This window comes from Lonchura striata, chromosome 5 (genome assembly GCF_050655825.1).
Source record: "Lonchura striata isolate lonStrDom1 chromosome 5, ASM5065582v1, whole genome shotgun sequence".
Classification (NCBI taxonomy): domain Eukaryota; kingdom Metazoa; phylum Chordata; class Aves; order Passeriformes; family Estrildidae; genus Lonchura; species Lonchura striata.
This window is the reverse complement of record NC_140707.1, coordinates 48886403-48909338: the sequence shown is the minus strand read 5'-3', so window position 1 is coordinate 48909338 and position 22936 is coordinate 48886403. Positions and strand designations below refer to the sequence as shown.

Sequence of the window (22936 nt, the reverse complement as noted above, 5' to 3'; positions counted from 1 at the left end):
AGGATGCTTTCCATAATTGACCAAGTTTCCCCATGAGCTACTGTCAATCGTTGTACATGAAATATCAAATAAAAAATCATCTTATCCATTTTGACAAATGTAGTCCTAATGGGTTCCTGAAAAATTGGTTAAAAATAAAAAGACTCAGTGCCCTTCATCATTAGGTTTATTATACTTTTGAGGGACAAGCTTGGAATGTGTTATGTGAAATTAATATATTAGGTAAATGGATTTTTTAAAGACTTCTATTTACCTTGAGAAATATTTTAGAGAATCTTGCAGATATATTGTCTTCTCTTCCACAGCTGAGTTTTAAAAATCAAAAACATTTATTTTCTCTGTAAGTTATTGATGATTTGGTGTGGATTTGTGTCTTAATCTAATTCTGTTCCAGAGTCTTTCAAAACATCCCAAGAGGGATTTGATTATTTTGCTGAGTAACCTACACTACAGAAAGCAGTTGGATTTCTTTCAGATGATACCTAATGCTGCATAACATGAATGATATGTTATAAAATACATTCTGTGTTATTTATAAAGCACTGAATACAGGTGAATTAGTTCCATTTTGTCTAATCCTTGATTCACTTTACAGTGAAATTTATGTGCAAAATGGTGCATCAGCCTTAAGTTGGACCTGTGTTATCTGTCATTTTAAAAACAACACCCTGCAAATCAATTTTGAAACTGTGGGTATCCTCTTAAGTATAGTATCTGCTCACAGTTTTACCCTGATGAGAAACTGTTGAATGGATGGCCTTTGCTAAATACCTCAGTAGCCAAAGTTTTTACTGACGCCATTAAGTTTTGAAGCTACAGTCGTTAACAAGTGGGACCTGCTATTACTGAATTGAAAAAAGAAGGCAAAACAGAGAAATAAAGTAAAGAGATAAATATGAAGTAGCAGGTGCTGGCTTAATTGATTTGTAATGGAAAGTGTTTTTTCCAGTTGGTGGTTTCTTTACTGCTGTGCTTGTTGGATTGGATAATGGCCTTGCCATTGAAGACTTTGCTGCAGCCGCTTCATACTACAGGAGCAGAAAATGATAAGACTGAAAGATCCATTCTTAATTGTATATATAAGGTACATGTTTCTTTGCTCACTTATTAAAAATTTCTATGTATGGAGGTAGTGACAGTTTCCATGGAAATGAAAGCAAAAGTTTTCTGTAAGCTGACCTCCGTTCTACTCCTGAAATATAGATTGCTGGCTCAGTTCTTGCATGTTTCACTGCAACAGCTTGATCTTTGGTATATTTGGAATAGTAGATTTTGTTTTACATTTTGGATAGTTAACCAAGCTCTTTTTTTTGTATGTCATATAGATTGCAGATGCTTGTATTGTAGAAGACTAACATTTAATACAAAAGGATGTAACTTTTATATAGCAAGCAATTTCATTTATTAATGAGCAAAGCAAAAAGCACTAAGTTACAATTACTGTCTTTAGGAACACAGGAGAAAGGGGTTTTTATCCTTTTTGCAAGGGAAGGGGATTAAAACCTCTAGCAGCTTAGACCTAGCATATGTAATTAACGAAGATAGGAGATCTAAAAATAAAGATAGCTTAATGAGTTTTTGTAGGTTTTCTTTCATTATTGTTAAATTCCACTTGGGTGATAATAATTTTCTTTGCAGACCAGAGTTTGTTTCCGTAAATATTAAGCATCTAAAATTTTCCAACATTTTGTCATGCCTGCCTTCTAAGAAATAGATTCTTAAAATACAAATAAAAATAAACTTAATTTCTTATAAAACTATAAATTATAAATTTCTGTAGTTATTGTAATGAAATTCTGCTTTTCTTCTAGGTTCTACATGGATGTGTCTATGGGTCTCAGTGTTTTAGCAACCCAAAATATTTTCCTCTAAGCCTTTCTGATCTGGCATGTATGGATTATGATCCTTTTATGCATTTAGAGAGCTTAAAGGAACCAGAACCACTGCATTCTCCAGACTCAGAGAGGTCTTCTAAACTTCAGCCAGTTACTGAAGGTTTGTCTAATTGCCTAAATACATTTTCTTTCAAAAAAATTTTGTCTAGGTTTTCAGTGTTGAAGTGTTGGCCTACAGCACAGGTTTTCAGCTATATGTAGACACTAGGTAAGAACCATTAGTATGGAATGAGCAAATGTAATTTTGAGCAATTACCATTTGATTAACTGAAATAAGTATGGTCTGAACAACACCAAGATCAATATGATATGGATTCTTCTGTACTCTGTGTATCAGCAGAAGTGTTAAGTACTGCAACATGGATAAATGTTGCTTTTCATTTTACTTTCAGTAAAGTAATTTGAAATTTTCCTTATTTTGCTCCTTATTCTAGGAGAATTTTGGATTTTTGTTCCTGTTTGACATTGTAGTATTGAATGCTTTCCATGAATTTTTTTATGCTATCATAATTCATTGTTGATCTGTTTTTACACTGCTTAAAACAACAGATCTGTTTAAAAAGAGAGAAATTTTCCCTTATCTGGTTAGAACCTCAAGAGACATGGGAATTAATGTTTTCTTCTTAACTCAAAAATAAAGAATCAAGAATCTAAGCTACAGAGGACTATCAAATATTATTCAGTGTATCTAGTAAATATCAAATGGCTACATTGGGAAGAAAATTGAAAAATATGAGATTAAGGTACGAGCAACTCTATGTAGTGCTATTCTGCCTCTGTATTAAGTTGTTCCATTTAGGCTTTTTTAAGGTATTAAGAACCAGATAAATGCAGCAGTTCTTTGTAGCAGCTGTGTGCTAACAGCAGGTGATTTTGTGGTCTGTAGTGACTACGTGCTGTTTTTTATGTAGAGAAAATGGCTAATCATTGTGCCCTTGTCTAAGGCATGCTTCATCATCCTCAAGTACTTTTTTGGCCAAAGAATTCTAAACATAGAGCTGTCTCCTAATAAGCTCAGTATTGGATTGAACAAGTCTGATCTGAGAACTACTGGCAGGAGAAGCTGTAATTATTAAATTTACTGAAGAATGAAGCAAGGTACTATAGTTGGCTTTTCGTCAAATGGCTGTGGCCTTATTAGCAAAAAGTAATCATCTGCAGGGTCAGAATGAAAGAGGCTTCGAAGGATTCATTCTGTCCTAATTACAGTCTCACCTATACATATTATGTAAAGCTAATATTTAAAGCATTTGCCAAAATTTACTTCCACTGCATGTTCTATTACAGTGTAGTGAATTGTAGTAGCTTTTTATGCCTGGCATCTTTTGTATTCCATAATAATCTGTAATTATGGGTTAGAAGCAAATGCTGTGTGGCTTTTTTAATCTGACAATCTGAAAAGACAACCCTGAATAGATTTCTCTTTAAATGAATACAGTTGCACAAAGCCTTAGCATCAATGTCTTCATTTCACATTTCCAACCGTGATCTTTTCTTTTATGATTTCTTGTTAAATTTCTTAATAAAAGTAATTTTAGATGTTCCTTTTATCTCTTCAGATAAATTAAGTTTCAGGGCTCTGGAATTGTAAGCTAGACTGTGAAATTTAATTGGCAGACTACAGCACTATAATGCAACCCTGGTTCTGCAACCTTGCACTTCTAGTCCCCATTGCCAGGCAGAAAATAAAATTGGCAGTGCTTAACCGGTAGCACAGCATCTGTTCTCCCTGGCATTGTTGGAGGAGTGAGAGGAGTAAAACTAGTGGATAACAACCAGTCTGGGTCTCTGTCAAGACAGAGGGTCAATTAGTACAAGCTGGCAGCAGAGCAGTATGCCAATGGGTCAGCATCTTTTAGTAGAGTGAAATAGCTGTCAAAGTATTTTTTTGAAGGAATGGAAATGAGCAGGGCAGAAGTTACAGAGAATTCAGGGAAGTTCTACAAAAACAGGGGAGGAATTGTGAGACTCCTTAGGTCACAAGCAAAGCTGAAAGTGCTGAAGTGACAGAATTCTTAAGACAGGATGCTTTAATTGATGTGATTGATTTACCCTGTTTTGTCTCTATTGTTCGAGATCAGAACCATCACAAGTTTTGTGGATACAGTATAATGTGGTATGAGACCAAGAAGATACAGGATTTAGAGTGACACAGCTGTGTAGTGGAGACAGGATCTACCGAGAGGTGTGGAGCCAGCCATGCAATAAACAACAGAACAAAGATTTCTTAAATCCTCTGGGAACAGGCGTATGTTGAGGGAGAAGATGATTATTGGCTTCTCTTTTTCAGTAACTTTACAAGTTCTGTCACTCACAAGGAAGCTCTTAACTTAGGATTATCTGTATCTTTGTTCTGCTTTCTGTAGCTGGTAAAGTGGTAGATTTTAGTATGAGATATACAAAGAATAACTTTAAAATTAAGTATTAAGTATATTAAACTGTTACATTTAAACCAGAATGAAATTTTAGCAGCTCTCAGTAAGGAGATTAGTAGGAAGCTTTCATTGCAACATCAGAACTTGCAGGCACCAGGTCTGTGATGCTTTCATACATCTAAAGAATCCCTGGGCTTGTCTGTGTGAAGTTCCTCTCGTTAGTGTTGGCAACAACCTGCTCTAGCTACAGTAGAGGCATACAAATGGTGATGGTGGTGGTTTGATCCTGGCTGGATGCCAGCTGCCCACCAGTGCTGTTCCATTATTCTCCTCCTCATCTATGCAGGGGAGAGAAAATATAAGGAAAGGCTCATGAGTTGAGATAAAGACAGGAGGAAATCACTCACCAATCACTGTCATGGGCAAAATAGATTTGACTTAGGGAAATTAATTGAATTTATTATCAAGCAAACCAGGATAGAATAATAAGAAATAAGACCAAGTCTTCAAAACATCATACCCCTACCCCTGCCTCCTTTCTGGCCTTGACTTCATTGTAAATCTCTACCTCCTCCTTGCAACCTAGTGGTGCAGGGGGATGGGGATTGCAGGACTGCAGTCAATTCACCACATTGTCTCTGCTGCACCTTCCTCCACAGGGGGAGTACTCCTCATGCTCTTCCCCTGCTCCAGCATGGGGGCCCTCACACAGGAGACTTCTACAAGTCCTTCCCACAAACTACAGTTCTTGGTGAGCAGCAGGTCCAGCTTGGAGCTGGCTGACATTGTCTTCATCAGACACAGGGGGAACTTCTAACAGCTTTTCAGAGAAAAGCCCCACGCTACCAAAACTGTGCCACACAAACCCACTGTTCTAATTAACTGCACCTAACTAGCCAGCTTAGATGTTCCTAAGCCAACCTGGACTTCATAGTGCCACAACCGGCTAACGTACTTCTGAACTTTTTTGTTTAATTTCAGGACCATAAACATATATGACAGAGAAGTTTGGGTTTTTTTTGCTATTATAGACAAAAACATTTTGAAAGCGGTTCTTCATAGATCACAGATCTGTTGGAGGTAGTTGTGATTGGAAGGTTCTAGTAACCTTACATGTACAGTGGTCTATCAGTTATTGATTTGATTGATTTTTACCCCATTATGCATATTTCTCCAAACATATTTAAAACTCTTTTGCTTAGCTTGATAATTTGATAATTTTTTTCTAATATTTTTCAATTTCTAATGAAAAAATCTTCCCTGCCTGATGTCTAGTCTTAGCTTTTGTTTAAAAGGTAGAAATATAAAATGCTTTTCATATAAGGGTTTGCTGTTTGCCATTTTACTGAAAGGACACAAAATACGCACTTTAAAAAAATCCTTTGTACAGAGTGCATCTAGATTAACACAGTTTGTGTTTTGTGGGGAATAATCTAGAGATGGGCTCTCCTATGTCTATATAGCTGAAGTCTAAAATTAGGAAGGAATGAGACTTGCTTAAACCAAGGTAAAATACAGGAAACTAAGCTAAGAGGAGCACTCTTAGGCTCCCTCTAAACATAATGAAAGAAAAAGTGTTTTTAGAGAGTGATTCATCCCATTGAGATTTGAGATTAATCAGTCTGTACAGGTCATCATTCTTTAGACAGCTAAAAGGATAAGGAGAATTAAATCCCCCCTTCAGTCATTACTTTTTACTTCTACTACATAATTATAGTTGCTTAAAACTGTTCAGCCAAAGTTGAATTAAAAAGTTAGCAGCACATCTTAAGGAAAGTCTGGAATCCTTCATTCATGCTATAGATACAAATTAGTAGTGATGGAAGACCTTCAGCCTTTCCACAAAAGAGGTAATTTCAGGACTGAGAAAAATAAATAGTATAACATACTTCTTGTAAATTGCCCAATGATCATGTACGTATTTAAATGACATTGCCCAAGTCAGAGGCAGTACCATTGTATGGAAAGCAGCGATGTATTCTCTCAGGAAGACAGGTCCACAAAGCAGTGAGCTGGACTGCCTTAATGTGTAAAGATATGACTTAATTTGTAGAATTTGTGTTAAAGCTGTGATGGCTTGCATTATTACTTATTTTCATTTGCCCTCCAGAAACAAAGAGCATGGTTTAGATACTCATTTTAAGGTTTTAATATATTGAATGTTCAGTTATTCCTGATTGAGGAGATGTACATCTAGGAATAAATTAAGTTGCAAAATTAATTTTAAATTTTCATCATTTCAAAATGGGTTGGGTTTTTTCCTTTTTTATTCCTGGGGAAACCATCATCAAAATCTGATTTTCTGTGTGGCAAAAATGTTCCAAGATTATTGTATTTAATTTCAACACAACAGGTTGCATCTTACAGTCTACTTTTCAGTATACTTCTCTTGATACTTCTAATTTTTCTGTGTCATTTTTACATCAACAGCACTGCATTCTGAGAGAAGACTCAGTGTAGAGTTCAAATTTTATAAAAGAAACAATGACAGATTTATGATTTTAATTCAGGTGAAAAGTTTCAGGGCAAGGCTGCATTAGGTCTGAGAATAGATCTTCCAAATTTAAATTAATTGTTCCCCTTTTCATATGACTGTGTCACCTCTCTTTTCCATATGTCCCTTAGGCTCCTAAGGGAGTAAATTCACATACAGAGGCACAAAACAGCCATGGTCAGTTCGAGATCTTTAGGGTTTGCCACACAACAGTAATAGTAATAACATATGCTAGCAGGTCCTTATGTCCTCAGGTTTCTCAGCAGAATTTAATAGGGGGCATTTAACCTTTATAGAATGGGACTTCAGGTATCTGGAAAGCTTGTGTGTCTCTGCTCCTGGGAACCTGAGAAAAGTATTACCTTATTTATCTCTGCAGTGACAAGTGCTAAATACTTGGTATAAATATCCTGATAAAGATGGGCCACCCTCTGCATTGTCTAGGTGCTAGTCAGTCATGTGCTGATAAATGGTTCTTCAAACACCCAGCTTATTTTCTCTTTGTTTTGTATAAAATCTGCTTCCAGTTCCTTCTTCTGTTTCAGCAGATGGCACTATAACTTAATTTCCTTGCATGCTGCCAGTATCTGGACATGTAATTCAACATCGCTGAATAATTTTGTATTTGTAAATTTTAAATCTTAAGAAGCTATAGATGATAAAAATATAATCTCTAATTTGCTTGTATTAATTCTCAGGGCATTAATTTATTAAAATACTTGCGCAGATATGAGTTTTAGAACTGTGTAAATGTTATGTTGATTTTGCCAGCTATTAACTGGATGAAATGTTTCCCTATTTGCAGTTCAGATGTAGTGCTTCCTAAAGGAATAGACCTGCCAGAATCCCAAGCATCTCTTACATGCTGTACCCAAATCTTTTTGGGGAAAAAAAAGGCAAATACGCACTACCTGTTTTTTTTCACAGTTGCCAAATGCATCCATCGTCAGAAACTGAAGATCTATAATGGCAGTCAGTACACATCACAAATTTGCCTTTATTTTTCCAGTTAAACTAATTAAGACATCTGAAACTGAGAAATTTGTTTATTAAACATTAGGTTTTGCAGCTTGTGAATATCCAACATAAAGGGAGATTAATTAATTATACTTTACTTCCATGCCCAAGAGGTTACATATTCTCAATAAATACTGAATTAAAAAGTAACATCATTCAGAACATTCTGGTTTGATGGATTTTGGTGAGAAAAAAGATAGGAAGTGTTTGCAGCAGTTTTCACTGTTGAATGTAATTTAAAATACATTATGTAATCCTGAGAAGTACAGTTGTTTGACCTTCTCTTTGTAAATCCCAAATTCAGGGCATCCATGCCCAGTTACAAGAGAGAGGATACAGAAAACAAGTACTTTGCCATTTTGATCTTTGTTCCCTCTTCTGCCAGTCTTATTCTGCAGTGTAATATTTTTGTGTATGGGTTCTTCAGTGGGTCCCTGAACCAGTTGACAGTTGTCTGCCTGAGAGAGTCACTTTGTCCAGCTCATGTACTTCATGTACTGTGGACTTATTGAGAATAATTAAATAACAGTATAGTACTGTGTTAGCAGGGTGTGAAATAAACAAAAAAATACCTTTTGTGAATTTAGATGACGTAATGTGCAAGTAGAAGATATGCAGTAAAGAAGGTGGTGGCAAGAACCATGTTGAAATACCAGTGCATCTCACAGAATAAATTTCACATAAGATGGGCACAATTAACTTTTTTTTTCTCCCTCCCAAGGTTTTCTAATCTGAAACTATGTAACATGTAGTTGTGGCATGAGATTTCATTTTGAAAACTTTGATAATATTAGATCATGTTCAATATAGACAGCTTTGTCTTTGATTTTGGGCTTTCAAATTATCCAGTGCTATTCTTAAGCTAACCTACATCTATATGCTCCCCAGGGAAATTAGGATGGATTAGACCTTTTGTGCATCTATCTTCCTTTGTATTTCTCAGTGTAATGATGTGTATAAATATAAAAATGCACTGCAGTTGGAATGGACATCTTGCAACACAGTTATGATCACTGCTTAAACAGCAATTCAAGATTTATTTTTACTAGATAAGAAATTGTATATTTTAGAAGAACAATGCTGATAACAAAGCTATGGCAAAGGAAGTATAATCTGTAGACATAGACATGGCTGTAAAATAATGGAGATGGTTCTGTAACTGTTTTAGGATTTTTCATGCTGTTTATATACAAGGGCAATGGTCATCAACATACATATTTTTCTGTTACTGGGTTGCATGTATCCTCAGCTTGCCGTGCTCATTCTCTCAGGAAGAGACCAAAAGAAACACATAAATCTCAGTGTTGTTTTCTGAACTCTTCTTTTAAAACCTGTGCTCTTTCTCTTGCAGTGAAAACTCACATGCAACAAGGATTAATTTCTGTTGCTGCTCGTACTGTGATAACACATCTAGTCAACCACTTAGGCCACTATCCTATGAGTGGAGGTCCTGCTATGCTGACCAGTCAAGTGTGTGAAAACAATGACAATCCATACAGTGAAAGTCCTGAGCTTTCTCCTGAACTTTTTGAGAACCCAAATCTTCAATTCTTTGTGTTAAACAATACTTCCCTGGTGTCTTGCATACAAATCCAAGCAGAAGACGATACGCCTGGGGGAGGACTGTCTGCTGGACTTGCATCAGCTAATTCAAATGTTAGAATTATAGTGCGTGATCTGTCTGGCAAATACTCATGGGATTCAGCCATTTTGTATGGACCATCATCTTTATGTGGATCTTCACAACAAGCATCTTTTGCACTTTCATTATCTCAGCAAGATAAACCAGAAGATTCTCTTTCATCTTTTGAGCATGTGGAGGATGTATCTACAAGAGATGGAATTACACTCCAAGTTAAAAGGAAATTTAGAGACACTGTACCAACATGGGATACAATTAGGGATGAAGAAGATGCTCTTGATGAGCTGCTGCAGTATTTAGGTGTTACAAGCCCTGAATGCTTACAGAGAACTGGTGTTTCACTCAACATCCCTGCTCCTCAACCAGTCTGCATCTCAGAAAAGCAGGAGAATGATGTCATCAATGCAATTCTGAAACAGCATACAGAAGAGAGAGAGTTTGTTGAAAAGCATTTCAATGATGTAAATATGAGGGCCATGGAGCAGGATGAGCCAACCTCACAAAAGCCACAGTCAGCATTTTACTACTGTAGGTTACTTCTCAGTATACTAGGAATGAATTCATGGGATAAAAGGTAAAACAACTCATATTTTAAGAACTTTTTTTTAAGTAACTGTGCTGTTCTTACCTTGATAATAGAGTTTGTTAAGCCAAAAATATTCCAGGCCAGCTAACAAAAGAAAGGGAATGTGTATCTAAGGCCTAAATGACAGCTTTCTTCTGCTTTTCAGCCTGTCATTTAGAGAGACAGAAAGGAGGAATATGTTGCATTTATTGTGATTCGTAGTCTTTCCTTAGAAAGTGTTGGAAGGGAAATTGAAGGAATCATGTATTTTCTTTGCTTTCCATGTATGTTGCTGCAAAAATCATTACATTTCAATGTCAGAATAATAGTCAGAAAGTGTCACATTCTCAGCTATTGTGTCACTGGACAGTGTCCTGCTGCTTTGTCTGCTAAAATCATGCTTGCATGCAGCCTCAAAGCCTTGCATGTGTATTAGCTAATGAGAAAGATGTGTCCTCTACTAGTTATTTCAACATTGGCTGTGCTTGAGAACTGTTTGAATATTGTTTAGAACAGGAGAGAACCATGTTCAATTACAGAAGTAATGTCTCTTTAACATTATTATTTTTGTGTTTGTGTGGTTAAGTGTATGTCTGCATATACATGGGGGTATGTAGAAATATTAGCATCCTAGAATTTATGGGTCTTTCTGAAATCTTCTGCTGCTGCTGCTTTCAAATTTCATATTGGAATCATTTATATAGTTTCCTGCTATGAAGGGAAGTGGATATTTGGTAAAACAAAAATAATCTGTGTCACTGAGGTATCACTGGAATCAGACAAAACATTGGTGTTACAGCCCTTCTTATTTGGGTCTGTAATTCCTCAAGGCATTCTGGTTTTGAAGAGGACTGCTCTTAATTCCACAGTGTTTTGTGGGAAACATCTTAAGCACAGTTGAAAAGACATTAAAACTGCCTTTCTTTCTCTAACATATTGGTTTCGTTTTTTGTTTAAATTGTTACAGCTGGCTGGCTGATTACTGAGCTGAGTTCTGCTCTGTAGTTCAGAGTAACAAAAGTTCTGTGTTGAATGTACCCACCCCTTTCAACAGTAGACTAATGGGAGTGTCTTTTGTCAGTAAATATATATATTTTATGGTTCTTCTGTAGAGAAGAAATGGATCCCAGTCAGATCCAATGGGTTGACAAAAGAAAGTGGAATGAAATAAAGGTTTACTTAGGGCTGTAATGAATGTAGAAGATTTGCTGGAGTAAGAAAAATTGTTTGTATATATTTTTAAGATATCTTACTTTTTATATGTTAAGAAAGGACTGTTGAAAAGGCAGAAGCATTGGTTGACTGTTCCTGAGTGGACCTGGGTATGTTGTTGTACCGTTGTTGTACTGTTCTGTATCCATCAGTGAAGAGGTAATAAAAGAGCTCCAATTTTCTCTATTTAGAAGGAGCTTTCATCTCCTGAAGAAAAATGAGAAGTTACTTCGAGAACTCAGAAATCTGGATTCAAGACAATGGTAAATTCTTTTAATGACTGCCTACTTACATGTTTTAAGTGTGCTTTTACTCGAATGGCTCTAATTGCATAGATGTGAGAGTGGAGCTGACTTTTTTAATAGTTTTTTTAATTATTAATGTATTTTGCATTGTACCGTAGTTTTTTCTGTTCTACTGAAGTTGCATTGGTTTTATTTGTATGGTCAAATTCTGCACATAAAATACCGTGAGATAAACAAATTTCAAAACACCTTATAAGTGTTTGTGAATGCATAACATTTAATTCTTTTAAAAATTTGATATATCAAGGCCTTCACATTTTAAGTTTTGGTTGATTGTTTAGCTGTTTCAAATGGTCCCAGTATTTGAAAATACAGACTTCTAGTTAGAATTGTAGGACAGAATTGAAAATGGATTCTTTTTTGTAGAAGTTGAAACAAAACCCAGTGGAAGTTTTAGAAGTGTGAGAAACCATCTCCATTTGTTCCAATGTCTTAAAATAACCTGTCAACAGAAGACATTTAAGTTATTATGGTCTTTAAAAAATGTGTAAAGATTCTTCATTCAGTTGGACAAGCTGCATTTTCACAGTGTTCAGAAGGTACTGTTGTTAATGGGCAGTGCAGTGTGGATAATGCCCACATTACAGGTTTTGCCAATGTCAAAAGCCCACCTATTCCATCAGTAACTGGTACAGGCAGCACCATCCTGCATTTAGATGTGATAAAAGGGGTAAATGCTGCTCATGTATAGCAAAACTTCAGGCTCTAGAGAAGATGACTCTAGAAAGGACAGAATGAGGGCATGAAAATATAGGGGATATCCAAAAAGAAGCCGTGTAATTGTACTGTAATTCCACTATACGTTTTTTATGCTTTAGAAGCCATGCTCTCTTTTTATTGTTTGCATATTTTAATTTCATATTGCTTAAGGCACTTTCATGCAATGACCATTCTGTTTTACAGCCGAGAGACACACAAGATTGCAGTGTTTTATGTTGCTGAGGGACAGGAAGATAAACACTCCATTCTTACGAATACTGGGGGAAGTCAAGCCTATGAGGATTTTGTAGCTGGTCTTGGCTGGGAGGTATTTATTAAATGTTTTTATCCTAGGATTTTTTTGCAAAGACAATTACCAGTACCTTCATATATTGCAAGTCTTTGGCTCTTCAGCATTTCTCACAAGTACTGAAATATACTGGTTTAAAAATGGGATTTAGAGAAGAATTCATGTTTTAGTTTCATTAACATTACTAGCCATTTGAATTCAAGCTCTCAACAACTGAAGAAAGTCTGTGCAGGCTAAGATAATTCTTTAATGTGCAGTCCTGTACTTGGCTTTCATGCACTGATTAGGAGACATCTTGATTTTTCTGTAAGCTTGTAGAGTGTTAAGTCCATTGAAGTCTGAGCTTTGCTCAATTTCGGAACTTCAAAAAGTACAGACAAGCAGCTTCTCATATACTCTCTTCTTCCTGCCTTCCACTGCATGCATGTATCAGTTCACACACTCCACTCTATTTCTCTTTCAGCAATCAGAAATACTGTGATCTACTCCATCATCTATGTGGACCTGCAACTCTTTAGTCACTCGTTCAATACTGTCATAAGGATTTCCTTTTTTCCATCTTTCTTTCAGATACACAGTATTAATTACCACTGTAAAGTTCAATTTGGCACTGTTGCACAGAATACAAGAATAGCTTTTGGTCGTGGTTGGCTATATAGGAATCTGATGGTTTTTTGCTCCTCTTGCAACTTGTGCTCATCAGGAGTGTCCACATGAGTGTCTATCTTATTTATTCTTGGTGTTTCTTTACTCCGTAGGTATAAAAGGACACTACCAAATTAACTGTGTGGATAATGACTCTGACTTTCCCACAGGAACAGAGGAAAACAGCTACAAGTCTGCTGACTTTCATGAGCAAAGATGTTTATTTCCCACAATCAGGAGGAAAAAAAAACAACACTAGTACCATAAAATATCCTTCTTTAGTGGTTTAATTCTCTTAAGGCAGTATTAGCTAGTTTAAAGAGTTGCTCATTTGGGTTAATATTCCCTAATGAGATTCATATTCCCTAACATTTTAACATTAAATTCTGCATCCTTTAGTATCAAGAAAACAAATATATCACATGCAGGCAGAGATAAAATGTATTTACATCTGAAAAACAACTTTTTGTAGTCACTGCTTTAAAGGTGAAACATCACATTTAGCATGTTTCCTTATTTCAGTGTTGGACTATTTCCCATTGATCTAAGACTTAAAATCTTATTTATAAATTATCAGTTAATTTCCTGTGATTTTTTTTTTAATATTCACAAAATGAAAAATTCTCAAAAAAATATATGGAAGGTAATAAATTCCCTGTTACACAGAGTTTTTTATAGAGCTCAGGTCAAGGTTGATGTAGTATCAGAGAATTTTAAAAAATAAGAAAGCACATGTAAGTGACTACGGTCAAATGATCAGGGAAAAATGCAGTAAATATTATTTACACAATCTTTCCTCTTCTAACCTCATCTTTCCAGTAGGTTCTGTGGTGGCCATGGAATATAGAGTGCTAGTGCACTGTAGTTGATTTCCAGTCTAGTCTAGTCAGCAAGTCTGAACTCTTTTAGAAACAAAGTGTAACTATACTGTTGGGAAAAGGATCTTCACTTTTCAAGTTCAGTTGAAAGTTCATTTTAAAGTATAAAGAGTGTATTTATTACCTGATAATTTTTTTCTTGTAAAGTCTCATGGTCATTATTTCCAGGTAAATCTCACAAACCATTGTGGCTTTATGGGAGGACTGCAAAAAAACAAAAGCACTGGATTGACCACTCCATATTTTGCTACCTCAACAGTGGAAGTAATGTTCCATGTGTCAACAAGAATGCCTTCTGATTCAGATGACTCTTTAACAAAAAAGGTAGGTGTCTCTAAATAAACAGTGTTCTCTTGGTAATAAATTGAGAAATTAGAGTCAAAGAAAATCCAGTAATTTCTAAAAAAATCCGACACAACCAAAAAACACCATAAAATATCATAATATCTTTACCTGCTAAGTTGGTATATTCTCTGCCAATTTGTAATTTTACCATACTGGTGATTTTTACCATCACTGGAATTGTTGGCAAGAATATATGAAAAGTGCAGGGAAGTAATGGTTTGTATAGAAGGAAAAGTATTACATCTGAATGATATCTTAGTACTTTTGAAACCTTAGATGCCAATTAAGAAGTACATGGTGAGTGCTTTCTGAGATGACTTTTTATTCACTTAAGGGTCAAGTGCAGGTTATTAATATAATTTTCCCTTAAAAAAAAAATTAAAAATATGAAGATGATGTTTATTGTATGTAAGGTGTATTGTCCTGGAGGAGGCACAGATTCTCAACAGTGATATGATCTCTTATAGCTGCGTTAAGGAAAAAAAAAGGTGTTCTGTATTGGTATTTTTTTCTTTAGAATTTAATAAATTCCACATTAGTGATAATATGTTGCAGTCTCAAACATGTGTTCTACTGTAAATGAACAATTAGCTATCCTCACACTGTCCCCCCATCCTGCATACATACATCTTCAGCTGTGCTAATCCATTCACTAGACACGTTAATGAGCACTGGTTGAAGTGTAATATTGGAGGAACTGAAACTGGTTGACCTCAGCATGGACTTTAATACTTGTAATTAAATTAGATGGTGGACAGTTAGTAAAGAGAGAAATAGTCATGCCTCTGGCAAGCTTCAATTATTAATGACTTCTTTTTTTTTGTGTTTAACTTGAAGAAAAAAATATTATTGTTCTTATTATAGACTGACTATGAATTCTAACTTCTCACTGTTCCATCTCAGGTTGGTTTGGTGAGGTTTTTTAATTAAAAATGCTTTTACTTGTGTTCCTATTATTCTGCATCCTTTCTGTTCTTTATTTCCTGAAGTAGAGTCGGGGTAATACTAAGGTTGTTAAATGATTTATAGTGGTGATTAATAGCAAAAATAACTCATTTTAAAATTAGATTGTTGCTACTGTTTTAATATAAAACTGTTGGGGGGGGGATCTGTTTAAGTTGACTGGCTTCTTTATTTTTTAAACAAAAATCTGCTTTTATAAAACACAGCTTGTAATTAACCTTACAATGTTTGTTTATAATCTGTTTGAATTAGATAATTACAAAGTGTTGAAAAAGGGAAAGACAGGTCACAGTAAAAAATAATTAATAGTGAATAATTTGAAAATGCTGTGGACTTCAGCTGAACACAGAGGCAAGATCTCATATCTGTTTCCAGGAGCATGTCATGAATGAGTGTTTTAGGTAGCTCAAAGAATGACCAGCCAAGGCATTGGCAAAAGCAGGTGTAATATTCAAATAAAAGTGTGACACAGGTCATTGGCAAGGTTCAGTCTACTGCCCACTGCATACTTAAAGCACACAGAGAAAAGTCAGACTAAAACGTAAAAATCAATCAATCAATCTAAAATCAACCAAATATGGTTTATGTGGAGGCAGGGTATGAAAACAGGGTCAGCATGGGAAAGGGTAAGGATGAATAGCAATGAGGAATATCCTCCCAATGAGTCACAAGGTTCAGAGTGGATCCCCTTGCTAAACTTGGCCCCAGACTTGAATGACAGTTTAGGCTTAAAGCTTTTTCCAGCATGCAAACTTAATAGCACTTAACATTGATAGCTTAATTTATACAATTTAACAAAAGGTTCTATAGAATTTAAAAATCTAAAGTACTTGGTCCCAGAGTAACAATTATAGTGCAGTTGCTATAGCACATTTACACTTGCATGCACACAGATCTAAAGGACTATGTACGAGGTGTATATACCTGTAAAAAATTCTCCTTTAATTCAATGAACTACTCACGACAGATGCCTTTGCATCCTGTCAAAAAGTGAAAGGGGTTGATCCGTGAGCAGCAGGAGTATCAGCCCAGACTCCATTGTTGGCATTTGGCAGCGATCTTCTAAGTACAGCAGACTTGAGAGTTTGCTGCCTCTGAGGTGTGTTCTGCTCAGAGGGAGATTGCTGGCTGCAGCCAGGAGAGCTCAAAGGGTCTCACTTCCAGCCACTGTTTATAGGGGTGCAAGAGAGTTGAATTTTGTCATAGTAATTTTCCATTCTGTACACAATTTTAGTTGGTAACTTTCTTTGAAAGTTTGATTACAACTTGGATTACCAGTTCCACTTGGACTGTTATTCATGCAAGAAAAACAAGTTTCCAAGGTTGTTCATTAAAAAGCAGGAGCTCATTAGATTGCACAAGCTCCTGGGACCAGACAGTGTTTCTGATACGCTAAAGAGGAGCTTAGCCCATGTGCTGTTTGTCAAGGCCAAGGCCCAATGAGGATTTCTAAGTCCAAGGGGGTAGGTAGGATACACCACCACAGAGCACTCTGCATCTACATACAGCTGTTCTTGCCAGGAAAGCTTCAGTGCTGGTCCAGGCTTCCTGTGACTCAGCTTGTGAAAATTGTGTCAGCAGGGCTTCTTCACAATTCCAGCTTGCCACAGGCCTGTTTCTCTCCTGCTTTGCCAACAGTCTCACTCATCAGTGATTTGGAGTATTTGTAGAGTATATGTAGAGTGTATCAATAGATTGAGATTATATTTGTGGCTCAGCTACTGGTTGACTGTTAAATCAAACTACTTTATTTCTTTGTGGGTTTCTTTCTCAGTGTGCTGGTTTTGTCCTTTTTCAGAATATTTTCCCAAGAACAGAGGCTTGTGAGCCTCTCTCTCTGTTTCTCCTCCCTTCCCTAACAGTTTTTGGCCCATTCCAATCAAATCTAATAATGTTTAAAAACTGTTCATTTTGTATATGTTTAATGATAATATGTTAATTCAAGGAAACAGAGTTGGTGAGACTTTTAGTGCTCCTACTCAGCAAGTAAAGACTTCATGGGAAGAAGTATTAGATATTAAGGACCCAGGAGCAAAGAGAGATGTTAAGAAATTCATCTTAAACCTGAAAGAAACATCAGCTGAAGTTTACATCTTGGGATAAATTAGCAACTGCTATCAGGAGACATGAGTAGGAAAACAGGCTTAATTCATTTACTATTTCTGCAAATACTCATGCTGCTTGGACTGAACATATCAGCAAAAGGGTTGTGTTTTATGAAATCAGCTCATACACACTGTGTGTGTAGCCATGTGAGTGCTAACAGTTCTAATTGCTCTGAGTGCATGTACTGTTTGTGACCTTCAGAGAAATTTGGGATTTGAGCTTCTCTAGAGATCTTTCATGGGATCTTTTGTCTTGTTTTATTCAATGGGAGAAAAACAAGCAAACTTGCAGTAGTTGGCTTCAAATGGCTGCTGGTTTTTATATTGTAAATGTGCCTAGAGGTACATGATAGGTTCATCTTATAAATGGAAATTAAATTAAATTACAACAAAACTTCTTCCTGCCAGTTGAGCCACTGTAAAATCAAGATTCTGCTGTTTCAGGGACTAAGCCATTTTAAAACCGATTTTCCATCAGTTTTAGAGAGTAGTAAATTAAACTTTTAAGTGTTTCGTTACCTCTGAAGCATTCGTTTTTGAAGATATGAACAAGAGCAAAAAAAGACATGAATTCAAGAACCGAGGAAAAACTTCTGATTCTGTAATGGAACTCAAGATTGAAATAAGTATGTAAAACAACTATTTAATTTGCAAACATAAAATCAAAGGTTTAATGCTGATAATGTAATCCATTCTGGTTTTGTTACAATCAAAAGTTAAAGTAAAAAATATTTACACTAACATTACAAGAACAAGCTTGCAGAGAATATGAGAACTAAATAATGTGAAGACTCAGTTCACAGAATGAGAAAGGTTGTAGAGGCACATAAATGAGCTATCACCTGTCTAGTTCCTCTTTCCTTAGGAGAAACTTCCGAAAGGATGAAGGCATTGTAGGTGAGAATTTTATACATACAGTATGTAAAAAAAAAAAGGAGTAATGTTGTTAGTGATTAGAATACTAATTTAATCTTGAGCTTTTGGTATATTACACAATTCTAAGTGGTGCATGACATGATCCTAACCACAGCTCCCAGTACTTACAGTTGTTTTTATTGTGTTGCTAACATGTACTGGGAACTTGAAAGTTTATAGATGTGAATTATTAGTACAGTATTTTTTTGAGTTATAATTAGAAACACATATTGTTAAAAACCCAAACCAAACAAACAAAACCCTCAAACACACCATAGTTATTGAAACAAAGTTTTGTGAAAGATTCATCTAGAAGGTACATGCACTGTAGACAGTAGTGCTGTTAACATTAAAAGGACAAAAGTAGCTGCATAAAGCCATTCTTTTATATATATCTGCTCCTTTTGTTCTTTTTGTAATAAACACTTTCATTTTTCAAGAAGACAAAAGTTGAGGCTAGCTGTTCTATCAGAAGAAAATATAATAGCTTTTTTCTGCCTCCTTTAGGTAAGTGGGTATTAGAAATTACAGTAATTTTGGCAAGAGTTCAAGGGTTAATGTAACAGATAAATAAAAGGAATTTTCAGTAAATTGAGCCCTGCATTATTTCAGTTGTCTTGCCTTTCCAAACCTAACTCATTTAATTTTAAAAAGTAAATACTTAAATTCTTCCTGACAGTGTGCTTTGCTTTTACTATCGTTTATTACTTCAATTATACTTGGTATCACTTAGAACAATCTGCCATTTGGAAATTTCAGTATAGCCTGCAGCTTAGTTTAAAGTCTGGCTGCTATTGTAACATGTACAGCATATGACACTAATGTATCAAAATTAGATTTGATCATCCCTCCTGGTTATATTTATTTCACGTTTCTTTTGTATTCAGTTAACATAAATGTATTAGGAGAGCTGACACATGATGATGGTTATAGAGTAAGAATATTTTAAAGTATTTTGAGTTAAATTTGAAATTTCAGGTAACCTAACAGTCAGTCATTTTTATATATTTGTTCTAATGGAGTAGAGTTTCAAAGCAAGACTTAAAAAAAATCTGTTTGTCTCTTTTATCTCCTCAGGGCTGTCTTCCCGACAGCTCAGGTTTAAAATGGCTAAAACAGAGCTCTTAATCTCTTTCTCATTGCCACCTTCCCGGATCACCACAGATAACATGACCATTGTGCCTGTCACTTGTGCCCAATAGCCTGAAATCATCTTTAATTTGGTCCACTTTCTGGATTCTTACATTCATTGTGTGCTTATGACTGTTCTTTTTCCCACCTAATGTTTCTTCCAACATAGCCTTTCCATACACACACTTAAAATTTACTCTCTATATCATAAACTGTTGTTTTGATTGCTGAACCTTCCTTTCTCTGGTCTTGACACTTTCATTGTTGAAGAATGCTGATATAAACAACATTTTTCTAATCTTTAACACCTTTTTACATTTGTAAAACACCTTCTTTGCATTTGTCCATCACCATGTTTTGTGTCATGTCTTACGCTTAGATAATGGACTCTCTAGGGCAGTGTGATCTGCATTTAGAGTGTTAGAATACTCGTGTGTAAATTATAACTACAGTAATTTCCAGTGTATCACCAGCTCAAAGTATAACATTATTTAAGGACTTTTTTATTATTTATATTATTGCAGTGACTTACTCTGGTACTGATTTGCACTTTGTTAGGCTTACTGTGATGTAAGCACATTAGTAGTTGTAAATTCAGGAAAACAAGGTCAGGAAATAAGTATGAAGACAGCTGGTGGTGAATTTTGAATAACCACTAACACAGAATTCAGTCTTGACAGATGTCCATTCTGTGCGCACCAAATCCCATTCTGTTAGGTAACACTGGGACCACACCTTCTTGGGAAGTCATGTTTTTGTCTGTCCTTAAGGTTTCAATGAGCAGAGGTAGTTGTAGCTCAGTATGTTTCTCCTACTGGTGTCGAGGACACTGAATTCTGTGACACTTTTAATTCAATACAAAGAAATACAAAGAATCCAGATTAAAATTGAAGGGGTCAGTCTCTGGTTCTCCTGTGGTGTAATAATTACAGTGAATGATGGATTCTCAAAATGTTTGCTGTGCTTGCAGGAGATCTTGGTTGTCTAGCACTGCTGAATTTCAAGGTTCTCAAATGAAAAATTGAGAAGAAATCTGAAATTCTTCTTTCTAAAAGGTTTATGCTAAACCTAGCAGATGAATAAGCCAGGAAAGCTTTTCAAGTCAATGTCATGTATCAGATCTCTTCCATGAATCAAGTGTTGTTGATGAGTCAAGTTACCACCATTTTTACTTTTCAGAAGCTTTTCTTGCTGACCAAGGCAAGGACATCTGAAAGAAGCAAAAAGGAGCACTGTGTTAGTAGTGTCAGAACAACTTCTGAAAAAACCCTTGTTCCCTTGTCTATTATTTTTGTCAGACATCCGACCACCTATAATAGAAACAAAGTTTTGATCCTGGGTACTTCTCTTTTTTAATATCGCCGTTAATACTTTATACCATCATCCACCTACTTGCTTCCTCTGATTTTGACTCTTAATCCATTACATGTCACAGAGATGCCATTATGCATTTTACTCAAACTGGTCATTGCCAGATCATTCTTGACAGGAATCATGAAGTGAAATACATTTGACAGGAGCTGGAAATCTGAAATAATCTCATACATTTTCCTTTTCCTCTGAAGAAGTTTCTACTTTTAGCCTGGAATGTATTCTCACACATATATATGAGTATTAAGCAAACTTTGAAATTGCAAAGAAAGGTCGCTGATGGCTTCAGTACACTTGGCATTCAAAAATATGTACCCCTTGTCAGTAATTCTGCTGAAATAACCACACAGTACACTTTTATCACAGCAAAATCTGTTTCAGTCTAACGCGAAAGCATGCCTCAGTAGCGATGCTCCATCTGGGTAACTTTCATAGAAGTGCAAGAACTTGTATCCTGTCTGATTAACTGCAGGTATCAGTAACAGGTACACAGTGGCAACCTTTGACAAATGAAATTCAGAGGCAGTGATGCTCTCAAGAAGCTGCAATATCTAAACTCTCTATATGTTTTGGATCTTAAAGCTATTTATTTGCTATTTACACTGTCACCATCACTTGTTTGTAATAGTCTATAAGCTTATTGTCTCTGATTCCAAAGATGGCAAGTAAAGGAGGAAAAATTATTTTAGTAAATAGTTCGATATTGCTGAATTATAAGTGGTGCAGTGCAGTGATGGTTTATCAGCCTCAGTTCTGCTTTTTGCAGTTGGTTCAATTAGTTCAGTCAGTGCTCCAGATGGCCATCCCTCAATCTAGGATCATGTGGGTTTTTTACATTCCACAACACTTCATGTCCAAACTCATTTGCCTCATGCTTTCTCTTTGCTTGGGCAGCCTCATTTTCCCTGAACTTTTCACTTCTTTCTATGTGCAAGCCTGTCAGTCCGTGATACCTTATCATTGTCAGATTTCCACAGCTAGTTTGACTGTCACTTTGCTCACTTCGATAAGAAAGCAAAATGGGAATTTATTTTTTAATCTGAGGTGCAATTCCTCGCTGACTTCTCTGGTGATATAGCCAGTTTAAGATGTGACAACCCTGCTTTCTGCTCCTGTCATGCTTCAAAAATATGTGCCAACAAGTTATTTTCTTGGACTACGTTTGAGACCAGTACAATGAAATGACCTGAATTTAAAACAAGAACCTGAATTTAAAACAAGAATATATTTTCCCTGCTCGGATCATGTTTGTGATCCATTTAAAAAATTGTCTCATGCCTGAAGAGAGAAGTTGGTTAACTGTGGCCAAAGGAGAGGAGGCCAAGAATAATGATTTATTAGACAGTGATGCTAGAGGAGGCTGAAATGAAGCTGAGCCTTGTGTAAACTCAAAAGATAGAACTCTGCCCTGATGAAAATCAATGGGTGGTGCTGTTCTGGTGCTACAGTGCAAGGTTTCTTTAATTAGTGTTTTGCTGCAAAATAAAAAGTAAGAAGGAGAAGTTGCTTTTTTGGTGATTTTGGGGAGTTGAAGGGATTTTTTAGTTGTGTCTTTTGTTTTGTATTTAGTTGTGTGTTTGTTGTATCTTAGCAAATCCTCTAAGCTATAGCCAGGAAATAAATAAAGACTAAGTGTGCTTCTTGTCACTCTCCTACTGCTCTTAGTGACTTTATTGCGTTCTACATCTACATGAAAGGAGATTGTAACAATGTGGAACTCAATCTGCTCCCCCAGGTAACAAGAGACAGGACAAAGAAATGGCCTCATGTTACACTAGGGGCAGTTTAGTCTGGATATTAGGAAAAACTAAACAGAAAGAGTTGTCAGGCATTGGAACAGGTTATCCAGAGAAGTGGTGGAGTTGGCATCTCTAAAGGTACTTAAAAGATGTATAGATGTGGTGTTTAGTGACATGGTTTAGTGATTAATTTGGCAGTGTTAGGTTAACAGATGATCTTGATAATCTTGGAGGTCTTTTCCAGCCTAAATGATTGTATGATTCTAAGGTAGGAGAGGGTCAATTTTGCAATTAATCGTCTTTTATGATGCTTGTCATAGTAAAGTGTTA

At 35.9% G+C, this 22936-nt stretch overlaps 1 protein-coding gene across 12 annotated transcripts in view; it reads left to right on the top strand.

Annotated features, from left to right (window-relative positions):
- Positions 1–22936, top strand: part of RALGAPA1 (Ral GTPase activating protein catalytic subunit alpha 1) — a 130973-nt gene that overhangs the window by 71143 nt on the left and 36894 nt on the right. For 11 of the 12 annotated variants that reach the window (XM_085580494.1, XM_085580495.1, XM_021542698.4 and 8 more), the window contains 6 exons: positions 950–1084; positions 1812–1995; positions 9133–9997; positions 11392–11463; positions 12409–12532; positions 14206–14361. In XM_085580494.1, the coding sequence (XP_085436620.1) occupies positions 950–1084; positions 1812–1995; positions 9133–9997; positions 11392–11463; positions 12409–12532; positions 14206–14361 (1536 nt within the window). Of the gene's footprint in view, positions 1–949; positions 1085–1811; positions 1996–9132; positions 9998–11391; positions 11464–12408; positions 12533–13272; positions 13418–14205; positions 14362–22936 lie in introns of those variants that run through there. The other variant, XM_085580496.1, reaches the window with a different exon arrangement.